Source organism: Vulpes vulpes, chromosome 4, assembly GCF_048418805.1.
Source record: "Vulpes vulpes isolate BD-2025 chromosome 4, VulVul3, whole genome shotgun sequence".
Classification (NCBI taxonomy): domain Eukaryota; kingdom Metazoa; phylum Chordata; class Mammalia; order Carnivora; family Canidae; genus Vulpes; species Vulpes vulpes.
In genome coordinates, this window is record NC_132783.1 from 119,732,965 (window position 1) to 119,755,304 (window position 22,340).

Genomic DNA, 22,340 nt, shown 5'->3' on the forward strand with positions numbered 1-22,340 from the left:
GGGCAGAGACACAGGCAGAGGGAGAAGCAGGCTCCATGCCGGGAGCCCGATGCGGGACTCCATCGTGGGACTCCAGGATTGCGCCCTGGGCCAAAGGCAGGTGTGAAACTGCTGAGCTGAGCCACTCAGGGATCCCCCAACCAGATGATTAGAAGGTTGGACCTTTCAGTTCCACTCAGGAACGTCTAAGGAGGAAAGGCTGGAGAGTGAGTTCAGTCACCCTTGGCCAATGATTTAATCAAGCATGCCTATGTGATGAAGCCTCATAAAACCCCAAAAGGATGTGGTTCAGAGAGTGTCTGGGTTGGTGAACACCTGGAGATTTGGGGAGAGTGGTGCACCTGGAGAGGTCATGGAAGCTCCACACCCTTTCCCCATATCTTGCCCCTATGCATCTCCTCCATCTGGCTCTTCCTGAGTTATATCCTTTCATAATAAACTGGTGATCTACTTAGTAGAATGTTTCTGTGAGTCCTGTGAGACACTCTAGCTAATTAACTGAACCCAGGGAAGGGGTCTTTGGAACCTCCAATCTATAGCTAGTCCATCAGAAGTACGGGTGACAACTTGCGTTTGTGACTGGTGTCTGAAATGGGAGGAGGAGGGCTGTCTTGTAGGCCTGAACGCTTGACCTTTGGGGTCTGATGTTCTCTCTGGGTAGAGTGTTTAAAATTGAGTTGAACTGTAGGCCACCCAGCTGGTGTCACAGAATTGCTTGGTGGTATCAGAAAAAGAAACCCACACATTAAAATTGGTGCACAATTGTAGGCACCCAGAGACCAGGACCAGTGGGAAGGAAGCCATCACCCTGCTGAGCCTGATGGGATGAGGGAAGAAATAGAACTACTTTCCCAGTGTGGGCTAGAGCCACGGGAGAGGGAGCTCCCTCATCACAGCTGTATATCAGAGGGAGGCAGCCCCTGCCAGCACCTGCAACCAAAGCAGCAGGCGCCAGAAGAAAAAAACTACCCTAATATCTTTTTCATTCTACATGCTGCTCCTTTGCTGGCGCCTTCCATTGGGTGACTCCAACCCGAAACCAGACAGTGGTCCCCTCCCCTGGGGACACAGAGCAGGGTGGAGGTGAAATGACTGCTCATCCACAACTTTATACACTCCTAAATATTATCCAAGAACGAAGCCGTGTAAAGACCGAGAGTTTTCCACCAGCAGACCTTTGCAAAAATAACAAGGTACCTTAAGAAGAGACAGAAACCCAGAAGGAAAACTGTGGAAAATAAGAAACAAAGAGGAACACACAAATGCTCCTAAGAAACAAGCTTAAGACAGAGCTACATTGAATATATAAGGAAAAAAGGTGTCATGGCAAAGTATAAAACAAAAAATGATGTTATCAGACAAAACAATGCAAGAAACATTACATGGAGATAGAGTAGGCCCACAGAATAATGTAAGACACAATCCAACTGAGACAAATTGTAAATGTAAAATCACATGACAACACAACCTGGAAATATACGATGGAAAAAATGGACAAGATTATTTTTTTTTTAGTTTTCAACTGTCCTTTCATACTGAAAGATTTTAAAATGCCAATCTGTGTGTTTCTAGTTGCCGTAAATAAAACAACAAGAAAAGGAAGAATATTTGAACCAATAAAATAACAAAATTACTTACATATATACATATACATATATATACTATACTCCAAATAGAAAATATAAACTTTCCCATACGTGGTACATTTTTTAAAATAACTATGCACCAGGTCATGAAGAAAATCTCAAATTACAAAGAATGTGGGTCATATAGGCCATTTTATTTTACTACAATAGATATTCACTGTATTTGTCCTTAAAGTTAGAAGACATTAATAAACAGGATTTTATATTACTATATGTACATGCATGCTCTTGTGTATGAAACAACGCTGAGGAAAGGTAGAAAAAAACATTTACTTAAAATCATTTGTTTTTCAAATTTAAAATACTGTCTCACGTTTTGATGGGGGACATCTGGCCAACTCAATTTCTAAGACAAAGAGTTATTTTCAAAATGTAGTATGTGAGCTGTAAATCTGCATACCAAATGAACATTTTTATTCTTCTTTCTTACTCATTGTTTGAGAATCTCTGAAGAGAACCGTGGTGACTAGTGAAAAAGAGATTTTTGTTAAGCTTGAGGAAATGATATGAGGTGTTCTGATCATTTCCCCCTGACGTTGTATGCCATTCGTGTTTCTTTAAATCACTTTTTGTAGTGCTAAGGACCACTAACAGCAATTTTCAGACAATCCCAAGTAGGTGACAAGAAGGCAAGAGCACGTTCAGGATCCCAGGGCAGCTTGGACTCAGGGAGGCCCATAGGAACCAAAGTCTTCAACTGATGTAGGGAAGACTGTTAGGGTTTGAAGCCCAACGGCCAAGGAAGGATTCTTGAGAAATCTGTGGTGCACAAAGGTGCTTTTATTAAACACAAGGACAGGAGCCATGGGCAGACAGAGCTGCCCTGGGAGCATGAGGAGTGGCCCATTATACACTTTCAAGTTGGGAGGGGGTTAAGGAGAGCATAAGTCTCTAAGGAATTTTGGAAGCAAGGTTTCCAGGACCTTGAGGAGGTTAGCTATTGTCGGGAAAAGGTCATTTATTACGTCTAATAAAACTTTAGTGATGAGACCCTTCAGATGTATATCGGTGGGTCATATGCTTAGGGGATGATCACCAGTGCGTATCTTGGGGAACAGAGATAAAGGAAGTTCCCAAAGGAATTTTTACATGTAAAAGTAGACTTACAGGTTCCCAGAAGGTCAGGCTAAGATCGCCTTTTGCCCCTAGCGAAGTATTAACATTGAGGCAGCTGAGTTCTAGAGGAAGGTCACTCTGCCTGTTTCAAGGACTTGGCAGCGGGCTGTAAGTAGTGAGGAAATTTAATAATTTTTCTTCTACCTTTGTTTCCCACATCACAGTGACTTCTGGGCTTCCAGGATAAGAGTTAGGCAATTTAAAACAAAACTAAACCTTTGATCCACAATCTACAGGAAAAGAAAAATCCCAGAGAAGTTTAAGAGAACTGACTTTGCACTTAAGCCAATAAAAAAAATAAGATTAAAATATAAGGTGATTTTAGAGTCCATAAAATTTGAAAGCAGTCTGGGGGTACATACACAACAGATGCCATAAAGCTGAGTGATTTGCTTGGTTCCCCCCCTTCCCACAGTTTTGGATTTGGGGTTGTGGTGGATACATAACCGTGTGTGCCTTCCATCTGCCTTCTTTTTCTGAGGGTATCACCTGCCTCACAGACCATGCTCCTGCCATCAGAGCTGCTGTCAATTTTCCTAAGGTGGCTGGAGGCCAAGGTGAAACCCTGAGCCCGTGTTTCTCACCCTGAGTGAGTCCTAACCATGCTGAGTCTCCTTCTGCTCCCAGCATGGATGAAATGTCACACTGTGGGGTCTGGAGTCTGGTGTTCCCAGCAGCCACTAAGAGTTTGGATGATACACCCCAGAAGTGCAGGACAGTCTATTCCATGTGAGCTAAACCTTAACTAAAGGGAAACAGGAAATAGTAGGGACCAGGCAAGCAACTTCCCTCTTTTTTCTTCCCTGTGGATTGCTTTAGGATTTTATGTCTTCCCAAAACTCTTCTGGAGAAGTTCCAGGTGCTAAGCCAACATCCTCGCCAAGAGCTGGCTAAGTCTCTTCATAGCTCACTGTGAAGTGTTGGCCAGCATGGTAACACATCACTTCATTTTGCTTCCCATTTTTTCTCACCTCTTTCCCCCTATTTTCTCACTTTTACCATTCTGTGCTTGCACTTCCCAAATAAAGTCTCAGCACTTGTTTCAGGCTGTATTTTGTAGGAAAGTTTTTTTTTTTAAAGAGCTATAACAACAGTACTCACTTTACAGGAATGTTGGGTATTTTCCTCTTGTCCCCAGGAGTCACTCTTCACGGTTTTTTCCACCCTGTCCCCCACTCTGAGAGGCTGTGGATCGGTATCAACAAGGTGTCCATGCCCTCAGGCTACCACTTAAGTCTGGCAAGGGGGTTGCCCTGGGAGGAGATTAGAGGGATAAAGTATTTATTCTCCTGGCACCACTAAGACGTCACCTGGGACTGTCACAAGAAAGTCACAGCTGGTGGACTCCTCCATCTGACTTGCTTGATTTCTGAGAATTGCTTCATCCTCTCATCTCTTTGGACCTAGGGAACCAGAACAGCTCCACACTGCTACCTTCAGGTTATAGACTATCTCTTGCAGCAGTTCTTCACCCTGCCCACTCCTTTGGAATGTCTCTCTTTATAAATAAACTATTCCAATTTGAATTATTCTAATTTTGACATTGCTATCTGTTTCCTGCTGGGACCAGTAGTGAAAAAGAATGGTTAAATTATACCACGGTTATCTGTGTTGGAAGAGTGCATAGCCATTACAAATCTTAATGTTTGGTAATAAAAGCAAGTGATGTCCCCCCCCCCCCCCCCCTTTTTTTTAATCACTTAAGAAGTCAAGCAGTCAGAGTTCTGGAGAGAAACAGAATCCCATCACCTGAAAAGAACTTTAATGAAGGGACCATTTATGGCAAAGCCAAGTCAAAGGAATCGATAAAAGATGGTGAAGCACCAGGGACAAAAAAGGATAGAAAACATCACCACCCCAACTGCTGACAGGACAAAAGGAAGAAACGGCATCAGAACACCCAAGCCCAGTACAAGTAGGAGCTCTAGAGGAGGGGCCACCTCTCCAGAGGTGTAGTCCTGGAGGGACACAGGCCTGCCAGCGCCTCGTCTACAGCAGGTTGACAGAAGGAAATGCCCTGACCTTTCTCCCCTCCTGCCCATGAGTGTTCTCTCTCCAATCTCTGGTCTCCCCTCAGCATTCCCATAGTCGGAACCCAGTGGGAAACTAGAATAATGTCAGCCCAGGGCAGGTCAGCCTGCTTGGGCTCAGAGTTGGGCTGACAAGGGCGAAGCATGGGTTTGGGTTGGCACCAAGTGAGGCAGACAATGGACAGTAACCAGTACTATTGGCTTATCAAACTCTGATGCAAATATTATCCTAATTTCATGAAAAGTGATACATGTTTTTATATGTAAGGGAAGACTGGACTAGAAGTTTAAAGTAGCAACCTCATAGTAATAAAAGAATAAGAAATGTTTTTTTTTAATTTTTTATAGTGTTTTGTATATTTTCCAAACCAAAAAAATGGTTGTGTAATACTTTAAATTTTATCTCAGAAAAAAATGCTAATTGGATGATGTGGCTACTTTAGTGTTTATTTTTAAAGGAAAAGTTTCTATCAGTGGCTCCTCATGGTAACAATTTTACTTCCTAGGGAGCCTGGGTGGCTCAGTCCACCTTCTGCTCTGGTCATGAGGCTCAGATCCTGATCTCGGGGTCCTGGGCTCTCCCTGCATTGGTCTCCCTGCTCCGTGGGGAGTCTGTCCCTCTGCCCCACCCCCAACCCCACCCCGGGCATGCACACTCACTCTCTCTCTCTCTCAAATAAATAAATAAAATATTTTTTAATTTATGAGAGAGAGCACGAACAGGGGGAGAGGCAGAGGGAGAAGCAGACTCCCTGCTGAGCAGGGAACCCAAGGAGGGGGCTGGATCCCAGGACCCTGAAATCATTACCTGAGCTGAAGGCAGGTGCTTCACCGACTGAACCACCCAGGCACCCCAATAAATAAAATCTTTAAAAAACAATTTTACTCATTGAATTTTCCCAGAAGTAGGATCTCATCTAAAGTAGGATTCAGGCCAAGTGAGAGGGATTTTTTTGCTTATTGATTGGTTTCTCAAAGTACTACTTTGTTTTCACACCATCCTGACAATCACTGGGAAAGACAATAATCTAATGTGGGACAAATGATATCCCCGCTCTAAATGTAATCCCATTAATTGTAATAATAATTATGATAATTAATTATGATAATGTAGCAAAGCTGGTCTTTTATATTCACTTTTTCAAACAAAATTTCTCAGATACACAAACTTCAGTGTATAAGCATTAACACAGAGCTTCAAAATCCTTTCAATTGTAATTATACTGTAAACAAATCTCTCCGATCACATTTGCTTTCAAAACTATTTTCAGAACTGTTTGATTTCTTTTTCTATTGCTTCATGTCTCTTGCATTTTCACTCAAACGACAAGCACTGTGAAGGAGCACAGGGGTGTCATCAGTGGCCTGCGTCCACCCTGGTTCTTTCCAGCCCCTTCTATTCCTAGCACTGTGCACAGCAGCACACGTGGGGTGTGGGTTAAAGCGGCTACTTCCTCCCAAGAAATATTTAGCATGTACAGAATGAGATAGCAAATCTGTGGAATGTCACAGACCAGCTGCTGATGGCAGTATTCCTAAAGCAACTTCTTAACCTCCACCAATGTCTCAGCCCATCTCAGCCCCCGTGCAAGCTCTGGCCTGGAAACCTCTACTACCTGCCAGGCTATTTAAAGCTAAGGATTATGCAGAGAGAGCAGATGCGGTACATTTTGCTGTCTCCTAAAATCTAAAATCTAAAAATCTAGCATCAAAGAACATAGATTAAAATTCTTCCAGTTCAGTAATTACACTTTTAAAAGTGGTCTCCTAAACTTAATACAAACTTATAAGAATCTGAGTCAACATATATCTTTGTAATATTGCAGAAATAGCCACAGAACATATGCTGTTGTCAAAAATAGATTCAAATAAGACTCAGTTCAGCTTTTAAAAAATGAGGTACATATTTAGAACCTTTTAAAAATAAAATTTATATCTGAAAATTCCAATATTATGTTTAAGGCAGTAACAGCTGTGATGAATCATAAATATATTTCAGGCCCAATTTCTAAGTACTATATTTTGACCTTTGGAATTTACAAATTCCACTTCAATTAAAATTCATTGAAAACAAAAGCTTGTCAAGTGAAGGGAATCAACATTTTTTAGCAATATAAAAAGTTTTCATAAAATGGATGAGAAATTTGTATGGCTCTTTTGCCATCAATTATTACAAATGCAGTATCTGTGGCATTTTTGGAGTAATGAAGAAACAGTTCTGAGTCTTTTCTAGTATCCAAGTCATCTATTAAACTGTCAATGTTTCAGGTGTAAGAATAATATTGCTTTGAACTATAAGAACATTTAACAATTTTCCTCTTTGAATAAGAATAACAAACACAACCTCAACATACCAGGAACTACGTCTCTACTTTTAATCTTCATAAAAATCATCTCAAATATGATTAATACAAATATTCCTGTGGTACCATTGGCTGAGCTATAATCTTCCTCCTGCCGTCTGAACAGGGATTGGTAAGATTTCATTTAGTCCCAGCTGGATCCTTTACTTCCACCACCAGAATTCCATCGTGACAGAGGATGGCAGACAAATCTTTGGTTTCAATGCCATCTGGCAGTTTATACTGTCGGGTGAAGCTTCTTGAGATAAAACCATGCTCATCCATTCTGGTTCCGTGCTGAGCCTTGATCAGCAGCCAGCCTTCGAAGGTCTGAATGATGATATCTTCGGGCAGGAACTGGACCACATCCAGCAGGATCTGGAAGCGGGATTTGCCTTCTTGGGTTGGCATCTCTGCCACCGAGTCCACCGGAGGAACCTGGGCTGCCCTGGCTCTTCTCAGGTCCACAGTGGTTGGCCCCGGCAGGGCATATAAAGCATGATCCAACCTGCAGTCTTCCAAACCTCGAGCTTCAAACTCCTCCTCGTAGCGCACTGGGGTCTCTATGAGGTGCCTCAAGATGATTTTTGCCATGGTTGGAGGCAGAACCAGTATGGTAGAGCTTTCGTTCAGTCTATGTTCAGTCAGAGGCACACCGTCCCCTTGCCTACTGACTAGATTATCAGTTGGAACAGCTATTCCTTGTAACCCTGCGCAGACGCAACTACTTAATTAGGCCTGAATCATACCACCACACACCCACTCTTGTCTTTTCACACACGCTGACAATGAACAGCTATTTATAGGGCATGGTTCAAAGTTGCATTTAGCACACAGCCCGCTCAGGCTGCCCAGGCAAGGATCATCCTTACATTCTCAGTTATCCTTGGCAAATGTGTCTGCTCTGCTTACCTCAAGAGAAAAAGAGAATTAGAATCAGAAACAGCATTTAAAAGAAATCTCTGAGTGAGTGTCTGTCATTGGGAACTGCGGTGATCTAAGGGACTGTGGCTTCTTAGAACAGTCCAGAGATGTACACTCATCTTATTATATGAGCTAAGACTGCATTGGTCCTTGTCTCCAAGTACAAAGCTAGGAGGGATGAATGTAGCTATAATTGACTAGGAATCAAGACACACACACACACACACACACACACACACACACACACTCTCTCTTTCTCAAATCTCAGACCTTCAACCAACTCTCAGCCCTCTGTCCTATACATTTTCTTTTCTTTCATCTTTTCATCATTTGTCCTCAAGGGACATCTGAGCCAAGCCATCTGAGTTTATTACATTTTGACTCATCAAAAATGAGATCAGATGACTAAATTAGATAATGATGTCAAACCTCAGGTAGGAGCTGAGGGGGCCATCGAATGGGGAACTTAGCAATGAAAATAAAGCCACAGGGGAGAGAGAAATGTTATAGCATTGAACTGTTTGATAGTAAAGCCCAGAAAACTAAGGATTAATCTAGTTGTAGCTTTGTTATTAAATCGGCAAAAATAAATGACACACAGTTTCTTAAGTGCCACACCCTTTATATTCAACTTACATTGATAAAAACGAGGCAATTCTATCCACTGCTGGAGAAGGATCTCTGAGACATGCTTAGTAAAAAGAAAAGTCCAGAACAGCATATAATATGCTACTATTTATGCTTTCTTGTCAGTAGGTATTTGTTTATATAAATAGAACCTCTCTGCAAGATATGTGGCTGGGAACAGTGGCTGCCTCCTGTGCTAGCGACAGTGATAGGGAGGCAGGGGCTGGGGGGAGACTGGCTCTTCACTATAAACACATTTGTGCTTTTTATTCCTACAGTGTGTAATGTTCAAGTACACAAGAAGTTTTAAAACATAAAAAACTTCCACTCCACGGGAGTTAGTATCTTCCAGACGGGTAGACTCAGGAATACCTTTCCTTAAAAACTACATCCATTTTCTTAGAATGAAAGAAAAATGTCTAAAAAATTAAACATCGGAGAACAGAAGGGAATGCTCTCCCTTAGCTCCTTTTTTATGACTCTAAAAACCTCTGCCAACATTTTGGTGCATCCTTAAGAACATGCCTTAATACTGCTGTTTAAGCTCAGCTTTTTCTTTTTCTTTTTTTTTTTTTTAAGACTTTATTTATTTGAAAGAGAGTGAATGAGAGAAGAAGCAGGGAGAGGGGCAGAGGCAGAGGGAGAAGCAGACTCTCCACTGAGAGGGGAGGCTCCGGGATCATGACCTGAACTGAAAGCACTTAACCGACTGAGCCACCCAGGCACCCCCACACTCAGCTTTTTTGACCTGCGCTTTATAAGTCGGTAACCCTGGAAGGAAAAATATACTCTTTTAGATAGTTTAATGTGCTCTGACTTATAAAATATTGAGAGGCGTTTTCATCAGTGCTGGTCTGAGGGGGAAGTCAAGAATAGAACTCACTGCCAGTGGCAGGAAATAGATAAGATACTAAAGATTTGGCTTTAAAATACTAGAAACAGTCAAGGCAAAGCTGAGAAGGTACAGAGGTTTTTCATAGAACCCCTGCCCCCACACATGCATAACATCCCCTGTGTCAACATCCCCCACCGGAGGGCTACATTTGTCGCCCGGCGTTGACTCTGCATTTGTTGCAATGCAATGACTCTACATTGACATTTCACGGTCCCCCACAGCGCGCAGTGTACATTAGGGCTTGCTCCTGGGCCTCCCATGGATTTGGAAACAGGTATAACGGCAACCATCCACTACTACGGCACCGTACACAGTAGCTTCACTGCCATAATGACCTTGCGTGCTCTACCTGTTTACCCCTCCCTCCTCCAACCATGCTCTAAAACCGCTGTAAAAAATAAAGCCTATTTAAAAAACTAAAACCGGACAGCCTGGGTGGCTCAGCGGTTTAGTGCCACCTTCAGCCCAGGGTGTGATCCTGGAGAACCGGGATTGAGTCCCATGTCGGGCTCCCTGCATGAAGCCTGCTTCTCCCTCTGCCTGTGTCTCTCATGAATAAAATAAATAAAAAATAAAAAAATAAAAATAAAACTGAAAACCTAAAAACTAAAATTGCTCTAAAAAATAAACACTTTTAAAAACATACTGCAAAGATACTGTCAGGGTGGGCAGAGAGAAACGTATCTAGTAATCTTAAGAGTTTCTTGCCTCCAGGGAGGGACCTCTAACATAGGCAAGGAGGGCCAGATGTGACAGGTGTTTCCGTGTGGGATTGTGTGTGTGAGTTGCTGGGGTTAGAAATGAGCATCCACGTCTCTGAAGCAACACCCGAGACTTCTCCCAACATTTCCCCAAAACTTCCCTTCGGCCCTGCCTGCCCCTGAACTGCCCTCCCCTCATCCTCATCAACTACCTTGACCCTTTCTCCCTTTGGAGAATCTACCAGGCTTCCAAACTGTTCTTTCTGCCCCATCTCTTGCCCTACTGTCCATCCTTCATGGATTTTTTTTTAATAAACCCAGTATAATGCCATCAATGTATTTTCTCTTCCTTGTGATTTTCCTAGTAACATTTTCTTTTCTCTAGTTTACTTTAAGAATACAGTATAAGCATGTAACATGCAAAATACGTGTTCATCAACTGTTCATATTATGGGTAAGGCTTCCAGTCAACAGAGAGCTATTAGTAGTTAAGTTTGGGGAGAGTTGAAAGTTATACTTGGACTTTTGACTGTGCAGGGTATTCGTACCCCTAACCCCCCTCTGTTCAAGGGTCAGCAGTACTCAGTCCCTGCGGACCTCCTCATCACCTCTCCCCCTTGATCCTATGATTCAGCCTTGCTGTCTAGCCTTGAATACCACAAGCTGGTTTCTTCTTCAGGCTGCTGTGCCCAAGTCCCCTTTGCTTTGAAAACTCTACCCCCAGAATGTCCCAAGGTTGCCCTTTCAGGCTTCAGGTCAAATGTCATCTCTTCAGGCAGGTCTTTCTGGCCAGGACCTTTCCAGCAAGGTCCTCCACCTGTCATACCATTATAGTATTGTATTTTCTCTTCATCACCATGACCAGTATGGAAAGTCATCTTACTCATGACTTTATATTCCAGTTGGGGAAGGCAGACAATGGCAGTCTGGGGTCAGAAATTGACAGTTTACTGCTAAATCCCCTAACACCTAAAACACCACCTGGAAAGGGATAGGAAGAAAGATGTCAAACTGCTATAGGTTTTGTACTTCCTTTTTTTAAAGATTTTATTTATTTATTTGTGAGAGACACTGAGAGAGAGGCAGAGACATAGGCAGAGGGAGAAGCAGGCTCCATGCAGGGAGCCTGATACGGGACTCGATCCCAGGACCCCAGGATCACAACCTGAGCATAAGGCAGATGGTCAACCACTGAGCCACCCAGGTGTCTTGATTTTGTACTTCTTATTTCAGTTGGTCCTTAATACCATTTGGCCATCCTTCTGTGCTCTTAGCTCAGCTTCTCCCACTTTTCCAAAATGGATACTGTAGATGTCTTCTACTCCCCAGGCCTTCCCTTGCATCCTGGTCTCACTCTTCGGATGAAGTGACTTCCCCTGAGGCCTGGTACATTCACACCCAAACATCTCAGAGGGAAAGAAGCTTCCTCTACCTCTTGACCCCTGCTATGATTCCCTTGTCCCCTCTCTTCTCTTCTGGGGCTTTCATCTAGCCACTACCCCTTCCTGGGTGTTCTCCAGTCTCTCAGTATCCCACTCTCCATCAGCCTAAAGTCAAGTGTGCCTCATCTTTTTAAAACAAGACCTCCTAGACCTTCTGTCACCTTTGAGCTAGTTATTCTCATCCCCTTACAGACTAGCTCTTTGGATTCGTAGCCTATGCTCAGTGGTCACTCTCCACACTACTGCAGAATAACTTCTTCCCTACCACCAACTCCACCTTTGGTTAAAGTCAAAGTCAGCCTCATTGCTAAATCTATACTTTAACTTTATCTCCCTGCACCTATTGAGCCTTTGACGTGAACTTCTCATCAGGAAAAAATGTGAACTGGTTTTTTCTTAGCCCTCTCAAGAGGACTAGCAGAGTTTTATTCTATTCTATGCATTCTCAGTGGGGACGACATCACCCACAAGGGGACAAAAATTGGACCTTATAGAGAAAAAAATGCATATAATTTAAGATTATGTAAAATCTTAGCTATTTGATAATTGTTTGAGGCTCTCCAAAGGGCTACAAGACCTAAACAAACACATAGTATACCTGTGGTATTAAAATTTCATGGGGGAGAGAGGGAGGAGCATTAGGTAAAAAAGTTCTTAAAAGACTCCTGGGGGTGAGGGGCATGGTTCAATAATAAACAGGTGGGCAAGACTGCTCTAGTTGGCTTCATGAACTTCTCACCTGGACTCCCACTTTTGTTGGGACAAAATAACATTATCAAAGCTGTCTGAATTTTTACCAGTCACTCTAGGAGTGAACTGGAATCCTGTTTTAAAGTAAACACTAGGGATCCCTGGGTGGTGCAGCGGTTTAGCGCCTGCCTTTGGCCCAGGGCAGGATCCTGGAGACCCGGGATCGAATCCCACATCGAGCTCCCTGCATGGAGCCTGCTTCTCCCTCTGCCTGTGTCTCTGCCTCTCTCTCTCTCTCTGTGACTATCATGAATAAATAAATAAAATCTTTTAAAAAAGAATAAAAAAATAAAGTAAACATTTTTTTTTTATCTGACTAGACCCACAACAAGAACTATAGTTTGCATCCCCACCCAAGGAGCACACATGTGCACCTCCTGGGCACAAAACACTTAGCTTAGATACATGTGATCCACTTGCATGGTCTATTCAGTTTCTTTGAGCTTAACACTGAGCCTTGCAACTCACTAAGTTGATTTCACAACCCTCAAACTGGCCACAACCCACAGTTTGGAAGATAGTTAACTTTTTACGTTATTAAGCAAAGTAGTTTTTACCATCTTTGTGGGGTGAATTACTTCTCTCCAGAAAGACTGTGATGGTCTGAACTGGTTTTTCTTCTGTGGCTGAGGTAAGACATTCAGTAGGTAGGGAAGCCAGAGGTGCAGCAAGGCCAAATGGCATGGCTTCTGTCAAACGTTGATGAGGTCAAGGAAGAGAATAGGGGTGTAGATTTAGCAGCAAGGGTATCTTCGACTTAACTAGGGAGAGTCAGAGGCAAGACAGGGGCAGAAGTTAAACTGCAATGAATACTGTATAAGACTACGATTTCAAGAAGCCAGGTGGGAGGAGATGGAAAGAATTCCCGAGAGGCTGACATGAGGTCTGAAAGGCTTGTTTTGTTTTAATTAGATGCTTTTAAGAAAATTGACCATTAGTCTGATGGAAAGGAGAGAACTGATTAGCACGGGTTTCTGAGGGGCGCATGACTGATAGAGCCGAGAACTGGATGACCAATACCCTATTTTAAACATTTCTTTTAAAGAATTTTCCTTATGTCATCCTGAATAAGGTTTTGTTACACATTACAGTCTGGTATCAACTAGGCTTTGGGGGAATTAAGAAAAGGACTGTACGCATGGTTTGGGTAAACCAGAGTCAAGGGCCTCCGCTTCCCAGAGAAGCAGTTATGAAATCACAACAGACCATAGCAGCAGTCTGGGAGGAGATAAAGTGACAGCCAAGTTGCAACATGCACCTATGCCTACCAGGACCCCAAGATATTTGAAGGGAGATTTGATTGGACGTCACTGCAATCTTACAGGCTGGAGTCAACTCTATAATGTTAGCCTTATGGCTATTAAGGATTATATTTTAGATAGGAGCCACAATAAACACAAATACATTTTAACAGGGTTTGAGAGACTGGAGAACACAGTCTTCCTAAGACACTGATTGGATCACTTGGTCCTTCCTCCAGCCAAGTAACTGCGGTGATCCTAGGCTATCTCATATGAAAACTGTTGCAGTTATACAATCTGTTCTTGACAATTCTGTCTAAACCAATATTTATAGGATTTTCTCCATCATATGTTCCAAATTCTTTGGTCTGGAATTCAAGGCCTCCACCAATAGGACCAAAAAAATAGGTAGAGAGTGTTGGTCTGGATAATCCCCATCCTCTAGACTAACTGCTCTGCTGTCCTCCAAACACACCTTCCCCCCCTCCATCCCCACCCCCATGCTATTTCTTTCAGCTGAGATGCTGTAATACTATAATAATGGATGCTGAATAATGGCCCTCCAAAGATGTCCATGTCCTAATCCCTAGAATCTGTAAATATTCCCTCCCTTACTTGGTAAAGATGTTACAAATGTGATTAAATTAAGGGTGTTGAGATGAGGAGATTATCCTGGGCCCCAGATGCCACCACAGGTGTCTTTATAAGAGAGAGGCAGAGGGAGATTTCACACACACACACTATGAGGTCACAAGCCAAGGAATCCCAGCAGCCACTAGACGCTGCAAGAGGCAAGGAACAATTCTCTCCCAGAGCCTCCAGAGGGAGGCAGCCCTGCTACTGAACTGCTGGCCTCCAGGACTGGGGGAGGATAAATACGTCTTGGTCAATGAGGCAGTTTGTGGTAATTTGTTACAACAGTCACAGGAAACTATATGGGTGCCCTCAACTTCATCTTACTGCTGATGCTCTGATGTCCTTCCTTTAAGGCTTCATACTCATTCTCCCTGGAGAGAGCCCGTGTTTCTTCAACTAAAAATAATTCTCCTGTACTTGCTGGGTATGAGGTTCACCTGGAGCCTTAGTTCTGAACTCCTTGATCTCATTTTACACATTATTAAGCTAGGTACTATGCTAGGAATCATGGGACATAGAGCAAGCATTCCAGAACTAGTGAAGGAGAAAAGCTTTGAAAGATTCTACTCACTCAATTGGTTCTAATGTGCTCATGACCCTTCAGGTCCGCAAGTCTGAAGAGTCCACTTATGTTTCCTTTTGAGAGTGTTCTCATCCTAGAATCAGGTTCATCTGGCACTGCTCAGGAATGGTCGTGTTAGAGGCAGGAGTTCAGGTTCAGAATGAGCTCCTACTAAGTTTACTCTGCCTGCCCCAAGTCCACCTTGTTGCATTCACCAAGGCACCCACTCTCAGGCTCATCCTTGCTCCTGCTCCTTAATCCACTGTAACCAAAACAAATGACTCATCAACAGCCTTACCTCACTGTTGCAGTGAAGCCAAGCTCCCCAGACCCTGTGGCATGGCCACAACAACTGGGTATCTGCTTGCCCTCTTGAGCCTCCAGCCAGATTCCAAATCAGAGCCTTTCCTATTTTTGGAGTTTGTCCAATTTGTAAAGCTGAACATTGGCCAAGATTTTCTCCTCTCTTTGCTTTCTTCCCTGCCAATTTCCACAGTCCTTCTTAAGGCCTGGATCCTGTTCTAATCTTAACCTGTGGCTGTGGCCAGGGTACCCCTCTAGAGCCCACCTGTTCTTTCTGTAGGCATGGATCCTAGTTTCTGTGCTCTCCACCTGCTAGCCAAGATCCTGCCAGACTGTCTGCTTTCTGAGTTAAAACAGCACCTGGGATCATGGCCTGCCATGGAATGATAATCTATGACCATCACTCAAGCAGCTTTGCCCTTGGGCTTAGTGAAAGCTGAAGTGCAGCCAGTAAGAGCAGACAGGTAGCCTACCCACCCCACTTCATCCTCCTTTTCCTGACATTGATTTTCTGAGAACCAGTGGACCTTGATCTTGAACCAAGTGTCTGTATTTGGGCCCATCTCATCTCTTACAGATCTACTATTTCATGATGGTTAAGAACATGGATAAAGGATAAAAGTGTATCCTTTGGCATGTGACTTTACCTGAGTACACTGCAATCTCTTCATCTCTACAATAGATACAATAACAAAACATACCTCCCAGGGATATTGGGAAGATTGGATTTGATTCTGGCCATAAAGCATTTTCTCTATAAGGTATTGTGCTAACCGATCAATAAATAGAAGTGTTTCTAGTTGCCTCTCTAGATCAAAAGGCTGGACACTTGAAAAGTTATTTGTTGTCTATCAAAAACTTCAATCTTTTTTCTTTGCTAATCTTTAAAATCCTCATGAAAAAAGCATATAAATCCAATTTTCTAGAGCATTACAGATTACTGAAACCCAGGTGATATTTAAATAAAACCATAAACTCTTGGACACAGAAGAATGCTTTGGACTGTCACTGAGTGTTTGTTGCAAGATTTTTACCCCCAAAATAGGACATATACAAGCATCTGTCTTTGGCCTATATTAACATTCCCATTCGAAGAGATGATGTCTAAGATATCAGAAGCTCCTTTCAGTTGCTAGGCAAAAAACAAAAACAAAAACAAAAACAAAAACCCAAGGCATGGCATATTAGCTTCAGACCTGAAAGAAGCAGAGATCTTCTCAGGATCTGTACTGAGCTATAAAACCAAATCCAGATGTGGTGTGACTTGGTGGTCTGAAAGTGAAGCCAGGAGGGGGTTTCAGATTTTTATGTGATAACTGCCCTCTGGTGGAAGAGACTAGAATTACACTGGTAAGAGGCAATAGTATCCGAAATTTTAAAGGACCAATTCTTATTCCTCTTGTCTTTGACTTCATATTCCAAATAAAAGTCCTCATACACTAAGCCCATTTCATAATTTAGTCTAACCCTTGCAGCTTTTAGGTCATTCTTATTGGGAAGGGGTGCAGGATGAGGATTGGAAAATTTTTGAAGAATAAGGGTTTAACCCTTGCTTTCCAATTGAAAACTTCCAAGCACAAACTATGCCGGTTCTACATAGATATACTGAAAGAGGGATCATCATAGTGTGAGGGAGGGAACAGTTTTTAGGGACATAAAGAATTATATTGAATCCTCACTCTGCCCTTTACTCTCTGCTTATTCTGGAGCAAGTCACAACATTTCTAAGGCTTATATTCTTCTTAGCCAGGAAAATGGGAAAAATACATATACTTTTTAAGGTTGCTTTGAAGATTAGAAGAGATATCAAACACTTAGACTAGAACCCGACACATAGGAAGTATTCACTAAATGTTAGATATTATTGGTAACACACAGGAGGAATGAAACTCTTTGAGGGGAAAGCTGACCCATTTCACTTGGTAGCAGCTATTTTGCAAAGAATAGCATGTACCATTTCCCATATTTTTTAAACATTAATCAAGGTCTTGGCAAATATAAGATGTTACTGGGTAACTATACAAGTCACTAATTTTGTGCAGACAGGGTTCAGACCAACTCAGACCCCAGGAGGAATGTACTAAAAGCTTCCCTGTCGTACCAGGACTGTCTTTATCAGCTATGATCAAATTATTTTTTCCCCTTTTCCACAATTTGCTTTTAAGCCCTTTGGTGGTATTAACATTACTTTTTAGTTGCTGAGCTACTAAGCTTGAGAAACTCGAGGCTGCTTTTTTAACCTGAAGGCAATTCCCAGGGAATATTTACTATAGCTTGCTCACAAATGATTTTTGGGGGCTTGCGAGTGATTTCTTCTACAACGTAGTTTAACTGAGAGGTCAGATAAGATGTGAAGTTAAGGAAAACGCAGGATTCGAGATAGTAGGGCAGAGGGTAGCATGAAAAACCAGCAGTCAGGGGCAGAGATAGAAGCCAGGATCCTAACTAGCTTTGTAACCCCGGGCAGATCATTGTAACCTCCATGAACCTCATTTTCAGCTTGAAAAGAGAACAAGGAACTGGACTAAATTTATAAGGTCTCTTTCAAGTTAAAAAATCGAAGAAGAAAAGAAAAAGACTTAGGTATTATGCTGAATACATACAGCCTACTAGAGTGCAAAAAATTGCTAAGAACCAATTCCCAAGCTACTTTGTACCCTTGTGCTCTGGGAAACATTTGAATTATCTGTGTAAAATTGTCCTTAGTCTAGAGCTAGTTTGAGTAGGTTTCTGTTAGCCTTTAAAAAGCAAATATCTACTGGCAAAAGAGCTTTGAGGAATTTATTCTGGGGCTCAAGACCCTGATGAGTCCATGACTTGAAGAGTTAACTCTAAGAGAGAGTACTTCAGACACAATACAAGCTATTAGAGACATATTTTGGGGCAGACAGATCTTCTTGGGGTCCTCAAATTCGCAATTTCCTGAGCCATCTTCCTGGCCTTGGTGGGAATTCTAGAGGAACATGCTTGACTAAAGCTGTCTATGTCGTTTGCAAAGCAGAGTGTAACCGAGATATTAGATCTCATAGATGGAAAAAATAATTAAAACTCAAGGTGGTATACATTAGCTTATTGGTCACAGGAGGAACTAGAGAGAGCTCTAAGAAATTGGGAGTGTGGTTGTGTCGATGTGTGGAACCCATGCTTAGTCCTTGAATTGTTATATCCAGTGGGGATTAATGAAAAATTGTATTATAAATTTACCATCTGCAACAATTTGTCAATAATAATCAAAAGGCAGAACAAACCCCAATGGTTTCTTTCCTCCTGTAAGTGTCAGACAGGGGTCCTCACAGTGCACTGACTATTCTGATGATGTCTTTTTCTAAGTCCCAAAGTAAAATGCACCATCTCATGGCAAATTCATGGGCTTCGTAAACTGAAGGATGCAAAGTCTCCTTGAGTGCAGTGTTATGTCAGCACACTAGCACCGAGTAAACACTCAAGTGTTCATTTCTTCTACAAAACATTAACTTTAACCATGTCACCATGTAGCACTGCAACAATCTAGCCATCTCTTAAGCACCTCCTTGTGATAACATCTTGGTAGTTACAGCACATGCTTTTATGAAATGCATTACATTCATTCCTCACAACACTGTGCAATATTTCTCCCAACTCCTGAAAACTGTAGACTTTTATACTCTACCGCCTTCAAGACCATACCCCTAAAACCTGCCTTTACACATTCATCACCTGAATCTCCTTCTCCTTCCTATCCTTTCTGCAAACACACACATCCCACTTGACCTTTACCCACTGAAACATTTCCCCAGATTTCAAAACACTGTTCCTAATTCAGGTTACTGCATTAGGTGTGTCAGCCAGGTTCCCAGAAGGAAATGTGTCATCTGCACACTGAGTAATTTAAGGGGAGTTCAAAAAATGGACCATACAGAGGTGGGCAGAACTGGGAGAAGCATAGGGATAATGTGATGCCCCTCAGGCTAGCAAGAGGAGGAAGTTACTACAGGTGTTAGGCCTGGAGAGGCCAAGGAGAAGAGGTAGCTACTAGAACCGAGAGTGAGAACTTTAGATAATCCAGCTGGCAGGAGAGAGGCCCTTACGAGAGACACATAAGCAGACCACTGTGACCTGAGAGGGGAGGATCTGGGAGCATACATACTCTAACTTCACCCCTCTCCCCCGCCCCCCCAACGCATTGCCTCCCATTGACCAAGCCTGTCAGGAAGCCAGAGGCAAGGGGCCCATTGATATAATCCATATGGTCAGTCTTCCTGAGTACAGAGGTGAGAGTGGCTCTGGAGGGTAATGAAAGAGATCCAGCAAGTATTCATGGTGATAAGGTTTTGCCCACTACCACAATGCTTTAGCAGTAAAAGTCAACAACACACTCAGGTTGGGACACATGTGTTCCCAGGAAGCCGATCCTTATGTGGGCATTAGCATGCAGAAGATCTATTCAGGGTCAACACCTGTGGTTCAAGACCTTTGGGCACCAGAGAAACTCCCGAAATCTATCTTGCCATTCCTTTGTCACAGTGGCCCAAGGTCTCAGCCAGAGAAGATTCAGCTTTGATTCCCAATAATAGAGTATATTTACTTTGGCCCCTTCTGGGCTTCCATGTCTAATAAGCCACTTAGGCTTCCATGTCTTATCAGTTTAGGAATGTCCACATTATCCATACTTTCTAGCATAAATGGATTAGAGTGTGCAGAGCATGTGTGATATCAACCCCAGAAGGCAAAAATTAATCCTTGGGGGGTGGGGGAAGGTGAAAAAAAAATCTTAGATATAACTATGGTCTGTGGCCCTTCAAAGGGCCATAGCACACAAAGAGATGTACAGTGTATCTCAGATAGTAAAACTCCATGAAGTGGGGAATGGGAGGAACAGAATTAGGGGAGGATATATCAGAAAAGGGACACATCACCACTGGAAAGATACAGTATATGACTGCAGAGCCCTCCAGAGTGACCCAGCAGGCACAAGCAACATTTCTAACCCTAGCCTAGAGCATCATCTGCAGGACTTCCTAGAGCCTAAGTAATAGAGCTTTCTTGTTTTACCCCCTTGAATAGGAACATATATGGCCAAGCCAGAACCCACAACTCTGTAGCCAATGTGAAGGGGCTAACACTGGCCAAACTTTTCACATGATCCCATTAATTCATGACATAAGACATACCCGTCTCATCTGATATGACCCTAATGTGAAATAAGCCATTACCCCAAAGAGCTCATCTTTAATGGAGTAACAGTATTAAGAGATCTCAGTCTGGGAGCTAAGGGTGCTCATCATTTCTAAGCCATTTCTGTGGCTCATTCTGGAATACACATTAACTAATTTTAGAACATTTTCATTATCCTCAAAAGAAAACTGTATACCCATTAACAGTCACTCCCTATTTCTCCACTATGACTCTAGATAAGTTTTTATTTCAGTTTTGCCTTGTTTAGATTTGTTGAATGTTGCATGCTTGAACACAGCCTAGTTTTAGGATGAGTTTCTTTCTGGGAAAGTTTTAGAGTGCCATAAAAGAGATCACAAGCACTCTCATTCCTGCCCAGGGTCATTTTCACTCTCTACTTTACCTGTGACTCTCCAGAAGAAAGTCCTCTTTTGGAATAAAAAAACAGCAGGAGGTAAATCTCTTAGGGGCATTTCCCTGGCCCACCACCCCTGGCTTCCCAACCACACCAGTGGGCCCTCAGGAACCATTTTATACATGAAACCATGCCCCTAGCTGCAGTTGATGGAACAAATTGGACATCCAACCTGCTAGGCCAGAGTTCTTCCTTGATAATTTGGAGAATTTGAGGAGAGTAATTGTAGCAGAGAGGAGGTAATAAAGAAGGGAAGGGGATTTTGTCAGTTTTCCAGCACTCAGAGTCCATTTGTGGTGGACAGAATTCTAAAATGATCCCTAAGACTGCTGCTCCTGGTATCCACCTGTCTAATACCTCTTCCTAGAGAAGGACCTATGAATATGAGGTATCTCTCCCACAATTTATGATGCTATATGGCAAAGGGCATTGTACAGATGTATTTAGGGCCCTAAATTAGTTTATTTTGAATTAAGAGGGACATTACCTTTGGTGAGCCTGGCTTAATTAAGTAAAAAGTCCTTGAAAACAGCAGAGAGATTCCCCTGCCTGCTCAAGGAAGAAAACAAACATCATGCTGTGAACTTCCCATAGAGAGCGGTGGCCTCTAGGGGCTGAGACCTCAGCCCTACAACTTTAAAGAGCTGAATTCTGCCAATAAACAACCACGTGAAATTGGAGGAGGGCCCTGAGCTTTAAGTGAGAGCCCCAGATTCCTGATCCACAGAAACTGTGAGAATATAAACTTGTATAGTTCAAGCCATTAATTTTGTGGCAGTTTGTTATACAACAATATATAACTAATACACCATGAGTGTTTTATTGGGTCAAAAAAAAAAAACCCACAACTTAGCACACTTTCATAAATCCTGTCTACTTGAGCTAGTTAATTATGGTTTATTTTCTTTCAACCAGAGAGTCTTAATATACCTCTAGTTCCTTACTTAGGGTTCTACAGAGAAACAGAACCAATAGCAGATAATCTATTTATGTAACATATATAATGTTTGTGTAATATATAAATACATATGCACACACATTTGTATAAATACATATATGTGTGTATGTGCAAAAGGAAATTTATTATGAGAAATTGATTATGACATGATTATGAAGTCCCCTCATCTACTTTCTGTAAACTGGAGACCCAAGAAAGCAAGTGATATAATTTAGTCCAAGTCAAAAGGCCTAAGAACCAGGGAAGCTGATGATGTAAATCCCTTTCAGAGGGCAGAAAGATAAGATGTCCCAGCTCACAATGAGGCAGGAAAAAGGGGAGTGAATTCCTTCTTCCTCTGCCTTTGGTTTTGTTCAGGTCTTCAACAGATTGGATGATGTTCACCCACAATGAGGAGGGTGAGCTACCTTACGGAGTCCACCAATTCAAATGCTAATCTCATTCAGAAACACTCTCACAGACACATCCAGAAATAATGTTTAGTCTGGGCACCCCATGACCAGCCAAGTTGACACATAAAATTAACATTCGCAAATTCACCCTCTGTCAACTTCGCCTTCATATGTGTCTCCTTAAACCATACTTATGAAGTATGATT

The 22,340-nt window shown here is 42.4% G+C and overlaps 1 protein-coding gene across 2 annotated transcripts; it reads right to left on the minus strand.

The window, feature by feature from the left end:
• Positions 1–1,759: 1,759 nt before the first annotated feature.
• Positions 1,760–8,777, minus strand: HSPB3 (heat shock protein family B (small) member 3). Of its 2 annotated transcripts, none has more exons than XR_012001252.1 (2): positions 7,147–7,908; positions 1,760–4,015 (listed from the first exon to the last, which is right to left on the minus strand). XR_012001252.1 is itself a non-coding variant. In XM_072756932.1 (2 exons), the coding sequence occupies exon 2, from the start codon at positions 7,726–7,728 to the stop codon at positions 7,276–7,278; it is 453 nt and encodes a 150-aa protein (XP_072613033.1). In that variant the 5' UTR covers positions 7,729–8,046; positions 8,695–8,777; the 3' UTR covers positions 5,893–7,275. The 2 variants fall into 2 exon arrangements, 1 of the variants encoding a protein (XP_072613033.1); XM_072756932.1 differs by lacking the exon at positions 1,760–4,015 and adding an exon at positions 8,695–8,777 and having other exon boundaries at positions 5,893–8,046.
• Positions 8,778–22,340: the final 13,563 nt, after the last annotated feature.

Excerpts from the sequence above, each read along its gene's own strand:
- HSPB3 (XM_072756932.1), bottom strand. The coding sequence starts at position 7,728 with ATGGCAAAAATCATCTTGAGGCACCTCATAGAGACCCCAGTGCGCTAC.